The 24,812-nt window shown below is 49.7% G+C and overlaps 3 protein-coding genes across 3 annotated transcripts; 1 reads left to right on the top strand and 2 right to left on the bottom strand.

Moving 5' to 3' along the window:
- Positions 1 to 1,277: 1,277 nt before the first annotated feature.
- On the bottom strand, positions 1,278 to 19,077 carry LOC146436863 (mas-related G-protein coupled receptor member H-like). Its single transcript, XM_085063287.1, has 2 exons — positions 17,823 to 19,077; positions 1,278 to 3,230 (listed from the first exon to the last, which is right to left on the bottom strand). The coding sequence occupies exon 2, from the start codon at positions 3,110 to 3,112 to the stop codon at positions 2,201 to 2,203; it is 912 nt and encodes a 303-aa protein (XP_084919413.1). The 5' UTR covers positions 3,113 to 3,230; positions 17,823 to 19,077; the 3' UTR covers positions 1,278 to 2,200.
- On the top strand, positions 6,017 to 7,057 carry LOC146436865 (mas-related G-protein coupled receptor member X2-like). The gene has a single exon (XM_085063846.1). The coding sequence runs from the start codon at positions 6,017 to 6,019 to the stop codon at positions 6,959 to 6,961; it is 945 nt and encodes a 314-aa protein (XP_084919972.1). The 3' UTR covers positions 6,962 to 7,057.
- LOC146436864 (mas-related G-protein coupled receptor member A8-like) lies at positions 9,757 to 10,750 on the bottom strand. Its single transcript, XM_085063946.1, is given in 2 exon segments — positions 9,757 to 10,407; positions 10,409 to 10,750. Coding segments are annotated over 2 exon segments (993 nt in total).
- Positions 19,078 to 24,812: the final 5,735 nt, after the last annotated feature.

The following is a 24,812-nucleotide window of genomic DNA, read 5'->3' as shown; positions in this document are numbered from 1 at the left end:
GGGTTTTGAAATTCTCAGAGGCCAAAGAAAGCTAAGCATGAGCCATGAGCTGTAAGAGAATTGCGTGTCTTGCTTGGAATGGTCAGGTGGTGGATCAGGAATTTGGGATTACCAGTCCACCCTTTGTATGGAGTTTTATAACTGCCCATAAAGATCTTATTGTATGGACGGATGATGCTTGGGCTGTGTTCAAACACCTTTAGAAAGCACTAATGGGAATCTTTCTTTGGGTTTGCCAGATGCCAGGAGATCTTTTGAGTTATTCACTGATTGAGTTATTCAAGGATGGCCTGGCTGTTTGTGAGCAGTCACAGCTAAGGAGCTGTTGATTCAGGAAGCTCCTAAATGGGCTCTGGGACAAACTGCAGAGGGTGGAACTCCTCTCACCCAGGCATTGGAACTGAGCCAAAGGGAAAGTAAACATGTGGAGGGATTCTAAACATGCTTTTGGAGCATTGCCTGCCGTCAGAGCAATGTGGAGACAGAGAGGTTTGTTATCTGCACAGGCTATGTCGATCAAGCATGGGACACAAATATTACCCCTCTTGGAGGCTGAAAAAGCAGCTGAAGTTGCAATTATGCCCCACAGAACACACCAGGCAAATAAAATAGAGCCAAAATATGGAAGTGGCTAAAGAAGCTGTAGAAAAGGTCATCCATGTTTTGGTTCTGCAACAGGTGATCTGTGCACCAGATATTAAGTCAGAATAAAGTGCACAAGATTGTCAGTTAATTGAAGCATTGTATTCTAGTTTTCGCCCTGGTGGATGGGCAGTCACCGCTGCTGGATAATAGTTCCTGAGGAAATAAAGCAGCCATAGAGCATGACCTATGGAGCTCTGCTGCCCTCCAGGGGGAATATTTGGGATCAGCAGCATCCAGACGCCTCCAACCACCTCCACACCCCTCCTGACCCCTCCAACAAACCCCAGACCCCTCCCATCTCCCCCTGATTCCCTTCAGACCCCCCACCCTCAGGGCCCTCTTCCCCCAGGCAGTGCCCCACAGCCCTGCTCCTGCCCCGCTCCAGCTGGGAGCTCCGGCAGTGTCTCCGCTGCTCCCGGCCATTCCTGCTCCTCCACCCCAATAAATGCTGCTGGATCCATCCTGCCGCTGCCTCTTGCTCCTCTCTGGGAGAGGCTGGGGGGCTGGATACTAAGAGGGGAAGCTCTGGAGAGGGGTGTTCCAGAAACATTCCCCAGAGCCTTATGGGGCAGCCTGGGGTGAGCATCCCATGGGGAGGGACTGGAATCTCAGGGATGGGAATGGGAGAGATGGGAAGGACAGGAGGTGTGTGGGCTACATGGGGGAGTGGGATAGGAGGTTGGGATGGGGTGTGGGACATGGTGAGGCTGGTTGGAATGGGGTGGGACATAGTGGGAAGGTGTGGGCTGTGGTGGGGCTGGTGACCTCAGTGAAGCCACAGGGAGAGAGGTGATGCCCCGTGGAGCCCATGGTGACAAACACAGGTGTCACCCTGCTCCTGGAAGGAAATGGCTGTACTGAGGACCATGGACTTCCCTTCCCCTTGCAGCTGCACCATCTCAGTCTGCTGAAAGAGAAGCTGAAACAATGGGAGAGGAAGAAATTTTGAGTCCTTTGCACCTGACTCACAACATTACAAAGAAATTATATTTGGAGAGTTTTTTTGCTGTGCCACTCAGAGAGCAGCTGGGAAGGGAATGCTGAGCCCCTGGGCCATCCTGCCCATGCCGGCTGTGCCGCTGCCATCCCAGCTCTGGGCACTCGGGATCATGTTTGCTGCAGGGAGCACAAGCCATGCCTGTGTCCCCTCCCTCCCTCCCTCCACCCCCATTCCCGGCTGGCAGCAGGAGCCAGAGGAAGGCAGCAAGCGCTGGCAGACGGGGTGAAGGCAGCTCAGGGTTCAGGATGCTGTTTGTCGATATCAGACTGCAGTGGGATGTAAGAACCATGCTGGGGGGATTTTTGGAATTACAGTTGTGTTGGGAAGGATCCCTTTTGGGGGAGTAGTCTTTTAGGTCCTGGGAGGGAGGAGGAAAGCCATTCTCCAATGTACTCCCTGGAGTGCATCCCTCCCACATGTCCCTGCTGTCTTCTCTTGCAGGATTACATCGTGGGAGGGGGGATGTTGGGGATGTTTATTAATCAGGTGGCTTGAAGAAACCCTCAGCCACTGTCCAAGGGTCCTTCAGCAATGCAGTGGAAGGGATCAACAGGCTCAGAGTGCTGTGTCCATGGCTGAATCATTGCTGCTGGCAGTGTCTTCTTCTGGCTCCACCAAGACCCTCTGGAGGGAGAGCTGGAGTGACCTCATGGAGCAGTGCCTCCTCCAGCTCCCCACGCAGAAGCAGATAAAGGGGTTGCTGGAACTGTTGATGCAGGCGAGCAGGAAAGCAACCTGGGAGGACACAATGGTGTAGCTGAGCTGCTGCAGGAAATTGCAGAGGGTGATGGGCTGACTGAAGAGCACAGTGAGGAAGATAATGATGCTGAGCCTCTTGGGTTGTTGCTGCTTGGCATTAATGAAGAGGATTGTGCTGGAAATGACCACAGCTGGGGCCAAGAGGAAGAGGTTGATGGCAAACATGGAGATGAGAGACACCTGGCAGTGCTCGTGTTCCTGTGATTGGCACAGGGAAGTCACTGTGACAACGAAAGTGATGGAGACCATCCAGAGCAGGACATTCACCAACAATGACACACACTGGGGGCGGTGGCAGTGGCACCGGAGTGGGCAGAGGGTGGAAATGCATCTCTCGATGCTGATGGCTGTCAGCAGGTACATCCCTGTGTTGCAGGAGAACAGGGACAGCAGGAAACATGACATCAGGTACAGCAGGGACGGGGCAGCAGAGCAGAACAAATTTGCGTGCAGGAAGAGCACAGTGCAGGGGACCACAAAGAGGAGGAACAGGAAGTTGATGACAGCCAGATGGAAGATGTAGACAGTGATGGGGCTCCTTTGCATGCGGAAGCCAAGGAGCCAGATGACAGCCCCATTCCCAGCCAGCCCACAGAGGCAGATGAGCAGTGTGGCACCATCTATGGCCAAGTCAGTGACATCTATCCCACACAGATCATCTCCATCAGTAGGTGAAGTGGAAGGTTGGGATGTGGTGCTCAGCTCCATGGATGTACACAGGGCAGGCAGTGGGATATGGATCCCAGCTGTGGTCAGAGTGGATGGGAAGTCAGTGGTCAGTGCTTGGAGAATCCTGGGATTGACCACGCAGCTCCTCAGCAGCTCCCTGCAGCAGGAGGGATTCAGTGGAGAGAAGTGAGATGTGCAGGGGAGGAGAGTGGTGGAAATTGTGCGGGTGGGAGAGGGAGGTGGGAGGGTTGGGATGTCCAGCAGGAGATGCGGAAGGGAAGGTCAGGGCAGAGGAGGGAGGAGCTGGGGAGGACACTGCAGTCACTGGGAGAGGGTGGCAGGAGCAGAGCAGCTGCTGGAGGAGAGGCAGGTGGGGTAGGGAGGAAGGAAAGCATTGCACTGACCTGTTCAGTGTGGGGCAGCAGCAGGCAAAGGGTGTCTGTCCAGATCAGTGGCAGTTCCCAGCATCTCTTGCTCCTTTTGGATCCATATCCTAAAGCAGAGCCTCCAAGGACAGTAACACGAAGGAGAAAGTGCCCAGATCCCCAGGAGGTCCCCACTCCTGCCCTGCTGACTTCTCTCTGTGCCCTGTCACGGTCTTGCTTCCTAAGGGTTGGTGGAGTCATGGGGGAGTCAGAAACTGCCGCTCTGGCTACATTTGAGTTTCACTTTTACTTTTTTTTTCTGTAAACGAAGTGGCTTTTTTCAAAAGCTCCACCAGAACTGTGTGAATGGCTTGTCATTTCCTCTTGACTAGAAACACTTCTTCCCTGCAGAATGTCCAATCTTCTGCCTGCCGTCCCACTCCCAACAGTTTTCTACCATTGCTCATTTCTGTTCCTTGAGGGGTCATAGCCCCTCCAGCAGCAGAGGGATGCTGGTGGTGCTGGTGGCACTGGAATGCTGACAGTGCTGGCAGTGCTGGGAAGGCAGCTGGATGCTTGTCAGAAGCAACTCCCTTTCTGGAAAGAGCTCTGGGATCATTGCCAAAACCTTCCCTGGACTCAAGGGAGCACAACTGAGACAAGAATTCCCCTTCGTTGACATTCTTATGCAGGCACACTCTGTCGAAGCCTTTCACTAGCAGCTCCTCCTCCTCCTTCTCCTCTTCCTCCTCCTCAGTCCTGTGAGCACTTGTGGTTGTTTTTACCTGATCCCACCCTTTTGCCAGCAGCGACATTTTCACCAGACAAGGTTACTCCAAACACCATCCAATCTGGCCTGGAACACTTCCTGGCATCCTGGGGTAGCCACAGCTTCTCTGGACAACCTGTGCCAGGGCCTCAGCGCCCTCACAGGGAAGGATTTCTCCCTAATATCCAACCTGAACCCACCCTCTGTCAGTGGGAAGCCATTCCCCCTTGTCCTGTCCCTCCAGACCCTTCTCCAAAGTCCCTCTCCAGCTCTCCTGGAGCCCCTTTAGCTCATGGATCAGGAACTGTTTGCACTGGAAAGGATTGGCCCAGTGAGGGGATGTGAGATTCCATAGCTGGGGACACAAACACAGTGTCAGTGAGGAAGAGAGGAGGCAGTTCTGCTCCCAGGGTCTCCACACACACCAGATTCCAGCAGGAGCATCCCAGCTCCCAGACACATGTCAGTCTGGGTGGGAATCATCTCATTTCAGCTTTCTAGGAATTCTTTGGAATTCACTGTCGGCTGCTGTCTGACTCCCAAGGGAGTGTAGAAGATGAGTCGAATGAAATCTCTAGCTTTCTAATGGTTGTAGCCAAGAGAGCAGCATTGATTCACCTCTTCTTAGACAAAATTACATTTCTGAAATGTTAAATCATCCCTCTGCTGTATGCCTGTGCTCCAGCTCACACACAGCATTCCTTATTGCATGAATCCTCTTAGAAACTGCATGGTGAAAGTCAAATACCATTGAAGTTGTGGTATACAAGTACGAAAACAACATTTGAACCAGGAATCAAATTTTGTAGCGCAGGGTCCTAGGGATTCACCCCAGGAATGAGAGGGGCAAGTTCAGGCGGTTCAGAAGACAAGATTTCAGGATTGGGGTTGCTTTAAAACAAAAGAGGAACCTGACACAGAGACAAACTGCTTTTCCCACAGGTCTCGTTGCTGAGGTTCTGTCCTGTTACTCATTTCCTGGACAAACTCAAGGGCAGATTAGAAGCAGAGCTCTGATCCCAGCAAAGGCTCAGAAATAGCTCCCTGTTTGTGAGAGCCCTGGAGAACATGATCCAGCAGGGACAAAAGGGGGCCTGGGACAGACCCCTCACTGGACACTGTCCAGGCTCACCCAGCAGGCTTCTCTCCCCTTTCCCAAGTGAGCATTCCAGGGAAGCTCTTGAAGATCCTGACCCAGGGACAGCAGCTGGTGTGTGTGAGGCAATGTGAACCCACAGTGTGTCTGCTCCAGTGAAATTCTCCAGGCTGAGAAAGGAAAGGTGAGACTCTTCTCTCTCAACATAATCAGTGTCCCTCTCTTTGAAGTGCGACATGCTGACTGATTTTGGAAGGGGAATATCCGTCTGTAGGGTATTAAAAGCTCAAAATATTGTGGGAAAATGGAGGGGGCAATACTGGATCGAGTGTCCTGCTGAAGGAATCCAGCAGCTCAGTGACATCAAATGACACCTGAGAATCCAGGTCAGATCCACCACAAAGACACTCATTCCGATATCTTCACAGGCAATCCTTTCCTTCTCCAACTGTTTTCTTCATCCAGCTCTGTCCTGTCCAAAGCCAGGAAGGAGGTATCTCCCTGGCTTTTGTGCCAGGCAGTCATACCCATCTCCCACATCCTGCTAGCAATCTGTCCTGTCCCTTGCCTCTCCCTGTGCTGCTCCACATGGAAGCTGGGGGTGGGAAAAGATGGGGAAAGCCACGTGTGGGGGACAGCAGTGTTGGTAAGGTGTGTGTGTTTGTCACCCCTCCAGCTGTGTGAGGGGAAGGAGAAGCAGCAGAGGTGTCACAATGAGCACATTGTCCCCTGCCACAGAGACAGCCAGCCCTGCCTGCTGGAGCCAGCCCGGTGGGAAAGTCTCCAACGGGAGCTGGAATGAGGACAAGCACTCCAAGTGGGCCCAGTGTGACAACAGCCACTCGAGCAGAGTCCCTGTCACGCTGCTCCTGTGCCTGTGTGGAATGGTGGGGAACGGGGCTGTCCTCTGGCTCCTTGGCTTCCACACCCGCAGGAACCCCATCACCATCTGCATCTTCAGCCTGGCCATTGCTGACTTCACCTTCCTGCTCTTCATCACCATCGCCCTGGGGATATTTTATGTCCCAGACAGCTTCTGCCACCAGCTGGGCTCACGGGGTGTGACAGCCGGGCTGAACGTCACCATCCTCTTCTCTTTCACTGCTCGGCTCTACTCTCTGACAGCCCTCAGTGCTGGGACAGCTCTCTTTGTCCTCCCTGTGTCCTGCTGGCCCTGCCACCGCTCCCAGCGCTCCCTGGTGCTCCTGTGTGCCTTGCTCTGGCTCCTCTCCTTCCTGCTCACCATCACCCCCTGTTTCTGCTCTTCAGTGCTGGTGGCCTTGGTGCTGAGCTACCTCTTCTCAGTGCTCACCCTGATCTGTTCTGCTGTAGCCCTGCTGGCCAGGCTCCTGTGCTGCTCATGGAAACAGCCCCCACGGAAGCTCTGTGCCATGGTCCTGCTGCCTGTCACCTTCTTTCCCTTTTTCACTGCTGATTTTGGGTTCTGGCTCTTGCTGAGAGCCTTTGACCCCTCTGTCTTTGCCCTCAGCACCTCTGTCCTGCTCGCCTGTGCCAACAGCAGTGCCCACCCTCTGATTTACTTCCTGGCTGGGAGCTGTGCAAAGGAATTCACCCTCTCTGTTAGAGTTGCCTTCCAGAGGGCTTTTGAGGATGTGCCTGAGCCCCGGAATAGGGACAACACAGTGGAATCATCATAAAGTGGAATTCTTATGAAATAGAATCACCGTGAAATACAATCATAAAATACCCTGAATTTGAATGGACTCACGAGGATCACAGAGTTCAGCTCCTGGCCCTGCACCATCCTGGCCATCTCCTGCACCTGCACCATCCTGGCCATCCCAACAATCCCTCCCTGTGCCTGAGAGTGCTGTCCAAATGCTCCTGGAGCTCTGTCAGGCTGGTGCTGTTTGCAGCAGGGGAACTCCTGCCTGGGGTGGATTCTGGATGATATGAGAAATCATCATGGAAAGATTTGGGTCGGAAGGAACCTTACAGATCATCACATTCTGACCCTTTCTCCATGGGCAGGGACACCCTTGAAAGCTTTTGTTTTCGATTCTTTGCTTAGAATCTTTGCTATTCAACAGTTCTGAGCTTTCTGTGCTTTAGAAATGAGCTTCCCTACTCTGTGGAATATTAAAATTGAGTCACCAAGAATCAGACGTTCTGCAAATGGATTTTCTGGGTGTGTTTGCTTAAAACCAGCATGCAGGTGGATAAGAAATCTTGGCACAGCAGTGCAGAACAATTCCTGAGTGATTCCTGTCCATCTCCAGCAGGTCCTGACACACGGGAAGACTGAGGTGGGGAAAATTCACACTGAGCCCTGTTGCCCAGACAAGTGGGCAGGTGTTTGGGATTGCCTCTGGAAGGCTTTTCCCAAAATGCACACTGAGTTTGGGGCTGTGGGCTGTCTTGTGGGCTGTCAGCACAAGGGGTTGGAGCTGGAACTGCCTCTGCTGGATCCTCCCATTTTCTCTGGGCTGTCTGGATGATTTTAGCTGAACTCATGTTACAACTGTGACTCGAGGTTTGGCTTCACTAGAGGTGCATCTGTTGCTCCTCTGGGGAAAACAAGGGGAACAGGGGTAAAATGAAACTGGCCCTGCCTGGAGACTTGGCAAAGGCTGGATTTTCTGTGTGGAAGAGGGAGAGGGAAGGAAAATGGGGCTTTTCATGGAATAGAGCCTGTTGAGGGGGAGTGACATTTTCCCTGGTTCTCTCCCCTCCCTGTCTGCCAGTCTGTGCTATCAAGGATCTAGGGGATAGGCTGGGAATATGAGGGTGGTGAAACCCTAGCACAGGTTTCCCAGGGAAGCTGTGGCTCCCCCTGGATCCCTGGAAGTTTTCCAGCACAGGTTGGATGGGGCTTGGAGCAACATACTCTAGTGGAAGGTGTCCCTACCTGTGGTATGGGGTTGGAAGAGAATGGTCTTTATAGTCCCTTCCACCCCTAACCATTTTATGATTCCATGGAAAACAAGAAGCTCAGGTAGGGAGTGGCTGGGTGACACAGGAGACAAGGAAGGTGCTTATAGCTAGAAAAATACATGGAAGGATCATGATCCTTCTGCACTTGCCTTGGGAGAAACTCCCTTCATGATGGGAGTCCTTTCCTGGACAAGAGGTTGTACCTCAGAAAGTTTCTACTTTCCAATGGACAGGAAAATGAGAGACAGGAAAAGAACATCCCTCTCAGATGTGGAAGTTGCTCTGTTCTGTTAATCATTAACAACTCTGTTAATAAATGATTTTTAGATGTTTAATCTCATGTGTGCCTCCAAAGCATGACTCACCACCCAAGGCTTTCACTCTCACTTCCCTTTCCAGAAGCAGTGGCACATTGCCTTCCCCTGGATTTAAGGCAGTGGGAAAAGGAGGGACAACTTCCCCTGAGCAAGAGATGTGTCTGCTGCCCAGATCTCTCCCAGGAGGAATGAGGAGCTCTTGGCACTGTCAACATCATCCCAAACAATGCAGAAATGTGCCTTAGGATGAGCTCTGGTATGAGACAGGTACCTGCCCTCCTCAGACAAGACAGAGGCTTTAGAGTGGGAAAAACTAAGGAAACGAGCAATTTTTGGACACTGTTCACCAGGGATGAGCTCTGCAGCAAATGGATGTTGTTCAACACATTTTGGGGTCAGAGTTACCATGTTGGAAACAAACAAAACGAATAAATCCAGATCTAATTATGGGGTGGTAACTATGTGAAAAAGATCAGTACAACCTGGATTTTGGCTCAAGCTGTTTTGCAGAGTTGATGTTCAGCTCCTCCTGAGAATGGCCAGGTTCAGGATGGAGGTGCTGAAGGGCTTCCTTGGACATTGATGCTGGGAAACCAGAGGATGGCCCCATTCTGCAGAACAGCAGCATAACCCCCTGATTTCTGCACAATAAAATGGTCCAAGCACCTGGCTATGTGAATTTCCTTATTCCAAGTTCTTTTTTGGTCACAGGCACCAGAATTCTGTGGAATTCACCATCATCCCTACACTTTATTCAGAATGATTTAATTCTTGAATGAATGAATGTGACAAATTCCCACTTAAAGAGTAAGGGAATGTTGCTGTCCCTCCCCCAGCTCGGCAGCCCTACCTGGGGTCAGTTTGGTCTCTTCCCATGAGCAGGGAATACAGGGCTGGCTCTGTCAGACAGACTGGGAAGGATGCTCCTTGAGATCCTTACCTTTCTCCTGCCATCCAGAGGCCCCAGCCCCACAGAGATTTAGGAAATCGCTGCCATCCCATGCCGGATGTGTCCCCAGGGCTTAACCTGTCACACTCTGTCGATGCAAAAGATCCCCCAAAACCCCATGAAACTCATCTGCTGAGCCAAAGGAGATGGAGTTTATTCCCTGAGGCAATGAGGGTCATTCATAGGGAATACAGGAACAGGACTGAGCTCAGAGCCATGTGCCCACATGGTCCCATATTTGTGGGTGTCTTTGAGGTGACACATCTCCAGGTGCCTCACGTCCAGCAGTGCCTCACAGAGCTGTCTCCTCCACCACAGCAGTGTCCCCAGGGCCATGGCTGCCCTCCTCACTCCTGGCTTTCTCCTCAAACACCCTCCGCAGAGCGACTTTGACGGAGCGCTGGAAGCGACGCCGCCGGCAGCTCCCCACCAGCACATAAATCACAGGGTTGAGGCTGCTGTTCAGCAATGCCAGCAGAAAGTAAGTTTTTTCTGGGAATAAATAGCCAGAATCTGGAAGATTAAGGAAAACCGCGACACAGAAAGGGATGCCACAGGCGAAGAAGAGCAGGACGTTGAGCAGGATGGCGACAAAGAGCCTCCCTGGGTGTCTCCTCTGGGAGCCACAGCAGAGCTTGTGGAACAGGAGCAGGTTGGAAACCAACATCATGAGGGAAAAAGCCACGGCAATGGTGAGGGCTACACCTGCAAGGATAGGCTCAGAGTCTTCAGTAAAGGTGTAGGTGACATAGATGGAGGACACCAAAACCCCCATGAGAACCCAGAGGGACCCACTGATGACACCCGAGAGGTGCCGGGGGCGGTGACAGCGATACCAGATGGGGCAGAGGATGGAGACACAGCGCTCCAGGCTGAGGGCTGTCAGCAGCCCCAGGCCACTCAGGTCAAACAGGTGGCATGGGTACCCAAGGACAATCAAAAAAATTCCAATACTGATCAATAAAATGTAACAAAGACGTGCAAAATATTGCTATGGTCAGAAAAGCCAGAAAATGCAGGGAGAACAGGAGGAGCAGGCAGAAGTCAGCTACAGCCAGATTTAGGATGTAGACAGTGAAAGGGTTCTGCTTCATGTGGAAGCCCAGGAACCACATGACCATCCCATTCCCCACCAGCCCACAGAGGGAAATCCCCAGACAGACCCCGAAAAAGGCAATCTTTGCATATCTAATGCCCAAGCATACACGTGTCATAAATTCCTGCCAGTCCAGATATCCATAAATTGTATCATTAAAAGTGAAGTTTGTTGTGCTGGTCTCCTCCATGGAGGATGATCCTGTTCCCAGTGGCTGCCTCCTCTTTCTTCCACCACCTTCTAGGGAGAGATGGGGAACCAGAGGGAAATAAGGGCCATCAGCATTCCCAGCACTTCCCATCTGCTCACACAGCCCCACACCAGCCCCAGGAAGAACCCCCATCCCTGCAGTGCCCAGGACAAACTCCGACCCTGTCTAGTCCTGTCCCTAGAAAGGAGGCATCACCCACTACTCCATCCCTGGACTCTTACCTCCTGTAGGAACAGCTCTGTCACAGGAGCCCCAGGGGAAAAGGATCTGGTGGTGGCTGCTGGGACCACAGGCTCTGCTTCAGCCTCATCCCTTGTGCCTGGTGTGCAGCCCTTAGCCCAGAGATCACATCCCATGGTCAGAGCCTCCCCTCACAATCTCACCACATCAGTGACAGCTTCCCCTCACATGTCCCAGGGACAGAGATCTTGTCAGGAGGAGGTGGCCATGTCACCCCCTTCCTCTCTTCCTGCCATTCTCTGCTGTTGTCCCACCATGTGAGGGGCTTCTGGCTTTCCCTGTGTGGTGGTGGATGGTGGGTATCCATCAACACAGGAGGGGACATATAACATTCCCAGGATGGCAGAGAGGTGAGAGAGATGAGCCAGAGACCTCCAAGAGTGAGAAATCCCTCATGTGCAGACCTGCAACAGCACAAGTTGCTCAGTGCCTCTAGTGACATGTATCTGGCGCTCAAAGACTTCTCCCAACTTCCTTCTGGGACACACTTCCAGGAGTTGCACCTTTCTCCATCTCCCTCTCAGGGATGGACCTTGAACTTGTGTTCTCTTCTTGTTTCAAGTCTTCCTCTAGCTCCAAATCCTGCAGCTCCAGGCTGGACACCCTGGAGAGACCATGGACCTTGTGCATCAACAAGGGTATCTTTGGAGCACATCAGTCTGGGGGATGACAAGCACAGGATACAACTCCAGAGGAGATGGAAAATGCATGAAAGAAGGGCAGAAAACAAGCAACAAAATGCCAGTCCCTGTGCTGTGAAAGGCTGAGATTGTGTGGCAGGAACCACTTGGAGATAAGAGCACACTGGCAGCACCATGTACCCCACAAACCTAATCTCAGAGGAGACACATGCTCAGCAGGGGAAATTGGGCTGCTGATTGTGGTTAGATGGGATGTGATTAGAGGCTGTGGGCAAAGCCCTCGTGCACTCCTGTGTCTGGGCACTGGTGATTTCCCACAGCAAGTGGACACAAGGCCAGTGCTTGTCCTCATGGCTGCTGCTCAGGGGCTCTGTTGGCACCCAAAGGGCAGGGAGTGGGTTCACAATGAGGTCTGGAATTTCTGAGGGGTTCAGAAAACCCTGTAAAAGCTGAAAGGACCATAGTGGAGCAGGCTTTCCATGGACAGGATCTTCCCTCACCAGAGGAGTATTTTTACCCCGGATTCACAGCATCTGAAGGGACATAATATTATCTGTGCTGTACTCTCCTTCTTCATTGTTTTAGACCCAGTAAATGGTGTTTAAAATTATAGAATTTGAGTGTCTGAATTAATAGGATCATAACAAATTAGCAGCTCCTCATGAAGAACTGGGGGGAGGAGAGGAAGGGGGTGATGAAGCCACCTCCTCCTGACAAGATCTCTGTCCCTGGGACATGTGAGGGGAAGCTGTCACTGACATGGTCAGATTGTGAGGGGAGGCTCTGACCATGGCATGTGATCTCTGGGCTAAGGGCTGCACACCAGGCACAAGGGATGAGGCTGAAGCAGAGCCTGTGATCCCAGCAGCCATCCCCAAATCCTTTCCCCTGGGGCTCCTGTGACAGCACTGTTCCTACTGGAGGTAAGAGTCCAGGGATGGACTGGTGGCAGATGATGCCTGTCCTTGTCCTGGGCACTGCAGGGATGGGGGTTCTTCCTGGGGCTGGTGTGGGGCTGTGTGAGCAGATGGGAAGTGCTGGGAATGCTGATGGCCCTTATTTCCCTCTGGTTCCCCATCTCTCCCTAGGAAGTGGTGGGAAAAAGAGAAGACAACCACTGAGAACAGGATCATTCACCATGGAGGAGACCAGCACAACAAACCTCACCCTGAATGGATCTGTGGACTTGGAGGAATATCTCTCAGATCAATGCTTGAGCTTTCCCTACACACTGATTGCTTTAGAAGGGGTCTGTCTGGGGATTTCCCTCTGTGGGATGGTGGGGAATGGGATGGTTGTGTGGTTCCTGGGCTTCCACATGAAGCAGAACCCTTTCACTGTCTACACCCTAAATCTGGCTGTAGCTGACTTCTCCCTGCTCCTCCTGTTCTCCCTGCTTTTACTGGGTTTTCTGACCTTGGCAGCATTTTGCACATCTTTGTTTCCCCTTGCTCCTCTCTACACAGATTTTGTATTTGCAGTGGAACTCCTGTACCACCTGTTTGACCTGAGCAGCCTGGGGCTGCTGACAGCCCTCAGCATGGAGCGCTGTGTCTCCATCCTCTGCCCCATCTGGTACCAAAGCCACCGCCCCCGGCACCTCTCGGGTGTCATCAGTGGGTCCCTCTGGGTTCTCACTGGGGTTTTGGTGTCCTCCCTCTACCTCACCTTTACTGAAGACTCAGGGACAGTCCTTGCAGGTGTAGCCCTTGTGATTTCCCTGATTCTGTCCATAGTGATGTTGGTTTCCAACCTGTTCCTGTTCCTCAAGCTCTGCTGTGGCTCCCAGAGGTGGCTGCCAGGGAAGCCCTGTGTCACCATCCTGCTCAACTTCCTGCTCTTCTTTGCCTTCAGCATCCCTTTCTGCTTGGAGGTTCTCCTCAACCTTTCTGATTCTGTCCAGTTATTCCCAGAAAACACCTCCTTGCTGCTGGCATTGCTGAACAGCAGCCTCAACCCTGTGATTTATGTGCTGGTGGGGAGCTGCCAGCGGCACTTTCTGTGCTCCATCATAGTCACTCTGCAGAGGGTGTTTGAGGAGAAAAGCAGGAGTGAGGAGGGGAGCCACAGCCCTGGGGACACTGCTGGGGTGGAGGTGACAGCTCTGTGAGGCACTGCTGGACATGTGGCACCTGGAGATGTGTCAGAGACAGCCAGAAGTATGGGGACATGAGGCCACATGGCTCTGAGCCAGAGCAGCCTGGCTCAGCCCTGTTCTCTGGCTGTACTCCCCATGGAATGACTCTCTGTGTTGGTTTTGCTTGGCCCAGTTTTTGTTAGTAGGGGTGCCACAAAGATGGCTCCTGTGAGAAGCTTCTGGAAGCTTTCACCATGTCCAGCAGAGCCAATCTCTAATGGCTCTGAAGATGATATATATGCTGCTGGCCAAGCCTGTGCCAGTTAGAGATGCTGGGTACTCCTCTGTGATAACATATTGGAGGAGAAATCAAAACAAATGTGCATGCAGTTGTTTCTAGCCAGGGAAGGAGGAAGAGGAGGTGACAACATGTGAGGGAAACAACATGGAGACACCAAGGGCAGTGCAGAAGGTGAGGGAGGAGGTGCTCCAGGCACCAGAGGCAAGTTTCCTCTGTAGGCTGTGGTGAAGACCATGGTGAAGCAGCTGTGCCCCTGCAGCCCATGGGGTCCAACAGGGATGCAGAAATCCACCCACAGCCCATGGAGGAAGTGCCCCATGCCAGAGTGGGTGGGTGCCTGGAGGAGGCTGTGATCCAGTGGAAGTCCCAGTGGAGATAGAGAGCCCTTGATTCCAGGCTGGAGCAGCCTGTCCTTGGAGGAGTGCAGCCCGTGGATGAGGGAGCCACAGCACAGCAGTTTGGGAGGACTGACTGCCCGTGGGAGGAGCTCACATTGCAGCAGGATTGTCTGTGCTGCTGCTGTTCCTGAGTTTGGAGCTGCACTGGAGGAGTTCACAGAGATCTCTCTCCTGTGGCAGGAAGCCCATGGCAATGCAGGGAAGGACTTCTCTCCCTGAGCAGTGGAAGATCCTGGGGATGAGCTGACCCAAAGCCCCACACCCTGCCCTCCCTGCACTGTTGGTGGGAAGGAGGGAGGGGGTGAGAGGAAAAACAGTGTCTTTAAGGGTTTCTTTTACTTCTCATTATCCTCCTTTGACTCTGTTAGTAATAAATTCACTTTGCAACTTTAAGTGGAGCCTGTTTTTCCCTTGAAGTGTTTTCTCACTGTCCTTTATTTTGACTCATGAACGCTTAACTAATTTTTTTTTTCTCCCCTCTTCCCGGATGTGGCAGGGCAGAGAACAAGCAAGCAGCTGCCATAGGTGCCTGGTGTTTGCTGAGGCTGAAACCACGGCAGACACTCAGGAGGATGAGGATGCACAGAAATTAGTCTGAGTTAAGTGATATTTAGATATTAGATAAGAAACAAGTTTTAATGACTATGTATGGTTATAATGGATAAAACCCGTGCTGTGAAGTCTCAGCTCAGACACAGAACAAAGAGAGATCCTCTGTGTGTCCTGTGCAGGTAAAGAATTCCTGCTTCCTAATGCTTCCCAGTGCTTCCCATTGTGTCAGAAAGTTTATTCCAGCCCCTTTTGGTATCGCTCCCCATCCCTATTTCCACCCCACTGCCATCCCATCCCATCCCATCCCATCCCATCCCATCCCATCCCATCCAGCAGCTTTCCTGGCCTCTCCCTGGCTCTGAGCACAACCTGTAGCTCTGCTGCTCTCCAGTGAGGACATTTGGGATCGGCAGCATCCACACCCTTCCTGACCCCTCCTGACCCCTCCGACACACCCAGACTCCCCCCAGGGCCACCTTCCCCCCTGACAGCCCCACTCCTGCCCTGCTCCAGCCGGGACCAGGGAGATCTTTGCTGTGCCACTCAGAGAGCAGCTGGGAAGGGAATGCTGAGCCCCTGGGCCATCCTGCCCATGCCGGCTGTGCCGCTGCCATCCCAGCTCTGGGCACTCGGGATCATGTTTGCTGCAGGGAGCACAAGCCATGCCTGTGTCCCCTCCCTCCCTCCCTCCCTCCACCCCCATTCCCGGCTGGCAGCAGGAGCCAGAGGAAGGCAGCAAGCGCTGGCAGACGGGGTGAAGGCAGCTCAGGGTTCAGGATGCTGTTTATTGATATCAGACTGCAGTGGGATGCAGGAACCAGGTGCCAGGGGGATTTTTGGGATCACAGCTGTGTTGGGAAATATCCCTTTGGGGGAATAGTGTTTTAGGACCTGGGAGGGAGGAGGAAAGCCATGCTCCAGTGTGCTCCCTGCAGAGCATCCCTCCCACATGCCCCTGCTCGCTTCTCCTGCAGGAATACAGTGTGGGAGGGAGATCCTGTGGATATTTATCAATCAGGTGACTCAAGGAAACCCTCAGCCTCTGTCCCAGGGTCCCTGAGGAGTGCAGTCAAAGGGATCAACAGGCTCAGACCACTGAGTCTGTGTTGGCGTCTTCTTCGTTGGCAGAGTTGTCTTCCTGCTCATCAAAAACCCTCTGGAGAGATTCCCTTAGGGAACCCATGGAGCAGTTCCTCCAACACCTCCCCACCAGGAAGTAGATGAAGGGTTTGTAGGTGCTGTTGATGCAGGTGAGCAGGAAAAAAACCTGGGAGGACACAACAATGTAGCCAAGCTGCTGCAGGAAGTTCCAGAGGGTGAGGAGGAGAGTGAAGAGCATAACGAGGAAGATAACAATGTCACGATTCTTGAGTTGCTGCTGCTGGGAGCCACATTTGGCCTTAATGAAGTTGATTGATCTGGAAATGATGTCGGGTGCAGCAAAGAGGAGCAGGATGATGGTGAGCACGGAGATGAGAGCCACCTGACATTGCTCCTGCTTGTGTGATGGACACAGGGAAGTCACCGTGGGAATGACAGTGATGAGAGTGAAGAAAGCCCAGAATTGGACAATGTCCACCACCAACAGCAGGCGCCGGGGAAGGTGGCAACAGGGCCGGCACAGCTTGGACAGGCCCATCACCATGCTGATGTCTGTCAGCAGCCACACCACCCAGTAGTAGGAGACTATAAACATCTGGAAAAGGAAGCTCAGGTACACCTGGGACATGATAGTGGAGCAGGACACTTCCTCCACCAGGAAGAGCAGAGCAGAGGGGACTGTGAAGAGGAGGAAGAGGAAGTCGATGACAGCCAGATTAAAGATTCCCAAGTTAAGGTCTTTCAGGCTGAGGAACCAGAGGACAGCCCCATTCCCAGCCAGTCCGCAGAGGCAGATGAGCAGTGTGGCACTGTGTATGGCCATGCTGCTGACATCTATTTCACATGGATCATCCTCTTCAGTGGGTGAGGCAGGAGGGGGGGTGACAGTGCTCACCTCCATGGATGGACGCTGGGCAGGTGGTGGGATGAGGCCCCTGGCTGTGGTCAGAGTGGATGGGGTGTCAGTGCTTGGAGAATCCTGGGATGGACCATGCAGCTCCTCAGCAGCTCCCTGCAGCAGGAAGAATGCAGTGGAGAGAAGTGAGATGTGCAGGGAGGAGAACAGTGGAAATAGTGGGGTGGGAGAGGGAGGTGGGAGGTTTGGGCTGTTTGGCAGAAAAATTATAAAGAACACAGAGAATAAAAATTTCAGCTTCCCTGAAGCTGTTAAACGACCAGCTGGACGAAAAGATAAAAGGATGTAAAGGAGCATGGACAGAGAAGGATAAACGTGGGTGGAACCAGTGGAGAAAGAGATAAGGAGGCCTCCAGTGCTTTTGGGACAAGTTCTGTAACAAGAAGCAACAGCACATGGCCAAAGGAAAAGTTCAAGGAGGGTCACCTTTAATATTGCAGCATTCAGTGAATACTGCAATCCTGTACAGTGAATACAGTGAATACATTCAGTGATGTTTATGTATTAGAAAAGAATCACTTTTTTATGACTTTGAAAGATTATAATGGATAAAACCCCTGTTGTAAAGTCTCTCCACACACAGAAAAAGGAGAGATCCTTCTGTGTGACCTGCACAGATAAAGAATTCCCGCTTCCTAATGTGTTCCATTGTGTCAAAAAGTTTTTTCCATCTGATTTCAATATCAAGATACAGAAGGGAAGCTCAGGGCAGAGGAGGGAGGAGCTGGGGAGGACACTGCAGTCACCAGGAGAGGGTGGCAGGAACAGAGCAGCTGCTGGAGAAGAGGCAGGTGGGGTAGGGAGGAAGGAAAACATTGCACTGACCTGTTGAGTGTGGGGCAGCAGCAGGCAAAGGGTGTCTGTCCAGATCAGCAGCTGTTCCTGGCATCACTTGCTCCTTTGGGGTCCACATCCTAATGCAGATCCTCGTGTAGGATTTGGATCCGCAGGATTAGATGGGTTTGTTTGTCAGTTTTGCATGGTCGGAACAAAATCCGAAGATTCGTTCGATCTTCGAGAGACGAGAGATCTCTGAAGTCAGGTCATAGAGCATGGGGTTAATTGTGAAAGGGCATGGGTGTAGGAGAGCTGCCAGGGGCTGCCAGATGCAGCCCAAAGGAGGTCAGAGGAAAAAGAGAGAGAGAAAGAGAGAGAGATAGAGCAGAAAAGATAGAAAAGAAAAAGATGCGAGGTTGCCATTTACAATACAATAAATCATCTTCTGTGTTGAATATTCTAATTCTTATTAACCAATGTAGAACAAGCTACAAATCCTACAACATTTACATACAACCTATTAGAACCATCGCATTACCATACGGCGTTATATTTTAAACTCTAAAAACTGCTCTTTGGACGCTCTGCCCAGTTGGCAGGGTCTGCTCTGACCCTTGGACCTGCCTACGAGCAGAGGGTATTGCTTCATCAAGAGGGGATTAGCTCCAGTCAGCCATAACATTGTTTTCTAGTTGTTCAGTAAATGGGGTTTGGTAACTCAAAGCTTGTCTTCATTTCAATCTCGCTTATATTTTCCAGATTCTCAGCATCTTTTGCCAGGTAATCATATTTATAAGGCTTTCTTATTTCATCTTCCCCAACATCCTCCCAGGTCAGTAACATGAAGGAGAAAGTGCCCAGATCCCCAGGAGGTCCCCACTCCTGTCCTGCTGACTCCTCTCTGTGCCCTGTCACAGTGTTGCTTCCCAAGACTCGGTGGAGTCACGGGGGAGTCGGAAACTGCAGTTTTGGCTACATCTGAGTTTCACTTCCTTTTTTTTTTTTTTCTTTTGCTGCAAGGGAAGTGGCTTTTTTCAAAAGCTCCACCAGAACTGTGGGAATGGCTCGTCATTTCCTCTTGATTAGAAACACTCCTTCCCTGCAGAATGTCCCATTCTCCAACTGCTGTCCCTTTCCTCTCCCTACAGGTTTCTACCATTGCTCATTTCTGTTCCCTGAGGGGTCATGGTCCCTCCAGCAGCAGAGGGATGCTGGTGGTGCTGGTGGCACTGGAATGCTGGCAGTGCTGGCAGTGCTGGGGAGGCAGCTGGGTGCTTGTGAGGAACAACTCCCTTTCTGGGAAGAGCTCTGGGATCATTGCCAAAACCTTCCCTGGACTCAAGGGAGCACAACTGAGACAAGAATTTCCATTTTTCTCATTCTGCTGTGGGCACACTCTGTCCAAGGGAAGGACAGAAAAGAGTTGCTTGCAGCCAGGTTATCAGCAGTTAGACCCCACATTAATTACTGCCAATCCCCTTAATGATACAATAAAAGTTATAAGAGATCAGATTTAGCAGTGCTGTTATCCCCCTATCAGCACTTCACCAGAGCTCATCCTTCTTCTCCTCCATCCTGTGAGCACTTGTGGCTGTTTTTACTGATCCCACCCCTTCACCAGCCGCAACAGCTTCCAAAAGTCCAGGTTGCTCAAAACCCCATCCACCCTGGCCTGGAACACTTCCTGGGATCCTGAGGCAGCCATTGCTTCTCTGGTCAACCTGTGCCTCAGCACCCTCACAGGGAAGGATTTCTCCCCAATATCACATCTGAACCCACCCTCTGTCAGTGAGAAAGCCATATCCCCTTGTCCTGTCCCTCCAGGCCCTTGTCCAAAGTCCCTCTCCAGCTCTCCTGGAGCCCCTTTAGCTCATGGATCAGGAACTGTTTGCACTGGAAAGGATTGGCCCAGTGAGGGAATGTGAGATTCCATAGCTGGGGACACAAACACAGTGTTAGTGAGGAAGAGAGGAGGCAGTTCTGCTCCCAGGGTCTCCACACACACCAGATTCCAGCAGGAGCATCCCAGCTCCCAGACACATGTCAGTCTGGGTGGGAATCATCTCATTTCAGCTTTCTAGGAATTCTGTTGAATTCATTGTAGGTTGCTGTCAGACTCCCAAGGGAGTGTAGAAGATGACTCAGATGAAACCTCTAGCTTTCTAATGGTTGTAGCCAAGAGAGCAACATTGATTCACCTCTTCTCAGAAAAAATGACATTTCTGCATTATTAAATCATCCCTCTGCTGTATGCCTGTGCTCCAGCTCACACACAGCATTCCATTATTGCATGAATCCTTTTGGAAACTGCATGGTGAAAGTCAAATACCTTTGAAGTTGTGGTATACAAGTAGCAAAACAACATTTGAACCAGGAATCAAATTTTGTAGTGCAGGGTCCTAGGGATTCACCCCAGGAATGAGAGGGGCAAGTTCAGGCAGTTCAGAAGACAAGATTTCAGGATTGGGGTTGCTTTAAAACCAAAGAGGAACCTGACACAGAGACAAACTGCTTTCCCACAGGTCTCGTTGCTGAGGCTCTCTCCTGTTACTCATTTCCTGGACAAAGTCAAGGGCAGATTAGAAGCAGAGCTCTGATACCAGCAAAGGCTCAGAAATAGTTCCCTGTTTGTGAGAGCCCTGGAGAACATGATCCAGCAGGGACAAAAGGGGGCCTGGGACAGACCCCTCACTGGACACTGCCCAGGCTCACCCAGCAGGCTTCTCTCTCCTTTCCCAAGTGAGCATTCCAGGGAAGCTCTTGAAGATCCTGACCCAGGGACAGCAGCTGGTGTGTGTGAGGCAATGTGAACCCACAGTGTGTCTGCTCCAGTGAAATTCTCCAGGCTGCAAAAGGAAAGGTGAGACTCTTCTTTTTCAACACAATCAGTGTCCCCCTCTTTGAGGTGGGACCTGCTGACTGATTTTGGTGGGGGAATTTCAGTCTGTAGGGTATGAAACCTCTAAATATTGTGGGGAAAGGGAGAGGGGGAATACTGAAACGAGTGTCCTGCTGAAGGAATCCAGCAGCTCAGTGGCATCAACTGACACCTGAGAATCCAGGTCAGATCCACCACAAAGCCACTTGCTCTGATATCTCCACAGGCAATCTTTTCCTTCTCCAACTGTTTTCCTCCTCCAGCTCTGTGCTATCCAAAGTCAGGAAGGAGGTATCTCCCTGGCTTTTGTGCCAGGCAGTCATACCCATCTCCCACATCCTACTAGCAATCTGTCCTGTCCCTTGCCTCTCTGTCAGAGACTGAAATAGTTCATGCCTCAAACATTGATATAAAATTTTGCTCATTATAACAAAAACCGTATAAAGAAGCTACAATCAAGGAAACCTCCCTGAAGATACCTGACTGGGACTATGGACTGAATCAAACTGCTGAGATTAGATAAAGGGAAACCCTATTGTTCAATCATCTCAGGCTGAGGGAAAGGTATGCATACACAAAGGCCACAGCCAGCAGCTGTGCTGAGAATCATCCCTGGCTGAGTTTGGGGTGGGGGCAGAGCACAGCTCACAGAAGCCAGGTTTTCACAAACTGGCCCAGCTGTGGAACCCCCAACCTCCCTGGCTACATCCATGGGACTTTCACATGAGAGGAGCTGAGGGGGAGTCACAATCCATCACAGACCCCCCAGAGTGCTAGGCCTGGCACCACAGGAGTGCAGCTGATGCAAGAAGATTCTGCTGTTCGAGGTTGCCCCTCCCCTGGGGGGACATGCCTAGACATTGCCCCTGGTCTGAGTGTGTATTAACCCATGGCATTCTGTGCTTTTGGGGGGACCATCACCACCAAGGAGACCAGCTGGAGAGGATCAACGCAACATCGTTGGGATCCACGGATGGTGATATTTTCTCTTTCCCTCTTTCTGTCCCCCCCACCTCTTTTCCTACTTCTCTTTTTCTCTCTTCTCTTCTCTCTCTCTCTCATAATTTCTCTTAAATAAAACCCATACTATTGACTGGCATATGGTCTCGTTTGTACCTTAATTTGGGCAGAGGTATTTCCAAAGAACCTTAATAATTGGATCATAACATTTCCATACACAAAAAAATATATCCATTTTAGAAATAATAATCTTCAATGTTCAAAACTTTAAAACAGAAACCTGAGGCTGCTTGATTCCAAAAACTATACAGCCAAATGGTTTTGAATAATTGCACTTTCTCAAGAGATTGATGTAGTTGCATCTAAGTGATTTCAACATGCCCTCCCTCTTCTCCACCAAAGGCAGGAACACAAAAATGAGAGAGAACTAAATGATTACGAATATTTTTGCACATACAGATACATAATTCCTCGAGATACCATTCTCAATTTATTATTTTACCAGCAAAACAGCACATTTTAGGACTGAGACTAATAGGCAGCTGAATCCTTTCTCACTATGTACTTTTGGAAAAACACATGAGTCTTCCAGAACCACTCAGAACTTGCTATGTATAACATTCAGCTGCCTGCACAGATAACTCCATATAATTCTCTCTCTCCCATGATGTCCTTTCTAAATTTTACTAAACTTGTGTTTTCAGGAAGTTTTTTTCTTTGTTTGTTGTTTTGGTTCTTTTAAATCAGATGAATGTAGATCGTAGTACAATACTGATACAAATATCACAAAGGTCTGTGAAGTCTGCCAGAGTTTCTATACATTTTTGGTGGTGTAATCATGAAAAAAACATATTTGGGGTTTCTAACAGAGCAAGCAGTAACTTATATACAATGTACTAAATGACATCATACGCACAGCCATCAGAACTGACAGTGAAGTCAGTGTTCAAACATGAAATACAACTGTATTCTGCATCACCAGAGGAGCATCCTTTGCTTACCAAAGTTATTGATACACAGCCATCAGTCTGTTCTACTTATAATGCTCACAGGCTTCAGACTTGTTTTTTATAATATTATAAAAATTATATTTTTATGAAATTGCATATAGATACATCACTCAAGACTTAACTGTTATGAAACCTGAAATTCCTCAGTGACCTCCCCATCCACACCGAGTCACCTTGCATCTTCTAATATACTAGAGACCTGTTTATCAATTTATGCTCATTATTCAAGTAAAAAGGACTTAAGCATAAAATCCCACTTCTGAGAGATGAGATACAAGCATTTCATGGTTGTATTTAGGCTTTGCAAGTATAAGATACACAGGAAGACTGCTCAGACTCATCTGTTTTGCAAGTGTTGACTTCACATCTCAAACAAAGGAGTGCTTTTGCTTTTGCTTTTTCTGTAAGGTCAGCACATTCTTTACATATATATACTTCTATTGCTACTGGACAGCTCAGGAAATAAAATCCACTAGTATAAATCATTAGTGTCTTCTCTCAGAGTTTGTTGAACAACCCCACTCTCCATTGAAAGTCAACAGCCCATTAAATGAAGGAAGAGCACAGAGGAGAAATTATGCCTCTGGGAAAAGTTAGATTTCTATATTCAGTTTAGTTGCCATTTATCCCAGCCATGTAAGGATAGAAGTCATGACCCCCAGGGGAAGAGGTGAGTGCCTCAGTCTGGCAGGTCTCTCTGCTAACTCTGCATTATTCTTTAGATACAGGCTCATTTTGTGTATTATTAATGACATTTTAATTCTGAGGGTAGTGCCAAAGAGAGATAGATCTTCCAGTTGTAGCTCATGGTACATCTTCAGGCTGAGTAGCAAAAAGACTGACTCTTGCCAGCACTGAAGACCAAGGTATATATATGGTATATTTATATATATGCTATATAAATTTGAGTCCCAGTCTCCATCCTTGTATGAATTAATATTTTATTTCTCCCTTTCTCTTCACCTGCAAGCACCACAGGAGATGCCCTGAAATACTCATCAGTGAAAGAACCACATAAAAGGCAAAAACAAGTGGGTTTTTCTTCTAGCCTTGTACCATTCTACCAAAAGCCACAGAGTCAAACCCATGTGATTTTGTGCATGTCTCATTTCTGAACAATTCAGGTGCTGTACCCTGACTCAACCAATAATGATTTTAGGTGGAATGTTTTCAGTCTCTTCCTGACTGACAAGAGATGAAGTAGAACAGCCAGTATCAGGGATAATAATAATGTTTGAATCTGCACAAATATTTACATCTGCAATATTCAGATAAGTTTTGCTGGCTGTGAGAAGTCTGAATAGCAAATGCACCAGGTCCTGGAGGAAATTCTACTCTGGGCAGTACAACAGAAAAATGGTTCTGTATTTCTCTATTAGGAACAGCCTGGTTTGCATTGGTGAAAACAAACTGCTGTGGCTGTGACACTTGCATTCATGCTATATATTGTATTAAAAATTCTTTGCAGAGTAAGTGTCTTAAAAATCAAAATAAGCTTGATTTTTTTTTTTTTTAAGATTGCTTGACATCTCTAAAAATCTACCAATCCCACATTTTCTGCTATGTCTAAAGCTATGTCACTGCTCCATTCAAGCTTTCACACAGAGTCCAGCTGATCCAAGTGCCATGAAAGCCAACAATTGTCTCTGATCTGTTCCTGGGGCATTCATCAACCAATCTGGGTTATGCATTTCATCTCTTAAACCAATTCAAACTCACTGTTGTTGTGCAAGTGATAAACCCCTAAAAATTTCAATAAGGCTCTACATGGAAAAAAAAATTCTGTACTCAGACCTTATCAATATTTTTGTTCTTATTCTAGGGTTATTACTCTCCAAGATGTTTTGATGTACGTGCAGATCCCAAAAAAATATGCCTCAAGGTTGGTACTTGCATCAGAATTGAAAATAAAACAAAATAAAAATCTGGTTAATATTTTTCTGTCCCAGCTCCATTTCTTGAACATCAGAGTGTATTTCAGGACCACTTTACTTTGTCAGTGTTCACTTTGTTGTAGGTCGTGTGTTTAAAATTAACAACACATCAGTACTACATGAAAAGCTTTTCTTAAGTGAAATCTCTCTGTATTGAATTCTCTGCTTTATGTACCAAAAGAATTATATGATAAGCACAGCATAATAAATTTTAAACAATAAACCTCTTAAAAGAAACAGTATTTTGAATGGCAAA

The sequence above is a fragment of the Lichenostomus cassidix genome, chromosome 5 (genome assembly GCF_008360975.1).
Source record: "Lichenostomus cassidix isolate B80296 chromosome 5, HeHo_3.0, whole genome shotgun sequence".
Taxonomy (NCBI): Eukaryota; Metazoa; Chordata; class Aves; order Passeriformes; family Meliphagidae; genus Lichenostomus; species Lichenostomus cassidix.
This window is presented reverse-complemented; position numbering and strand designations above follow the sequence as displayed.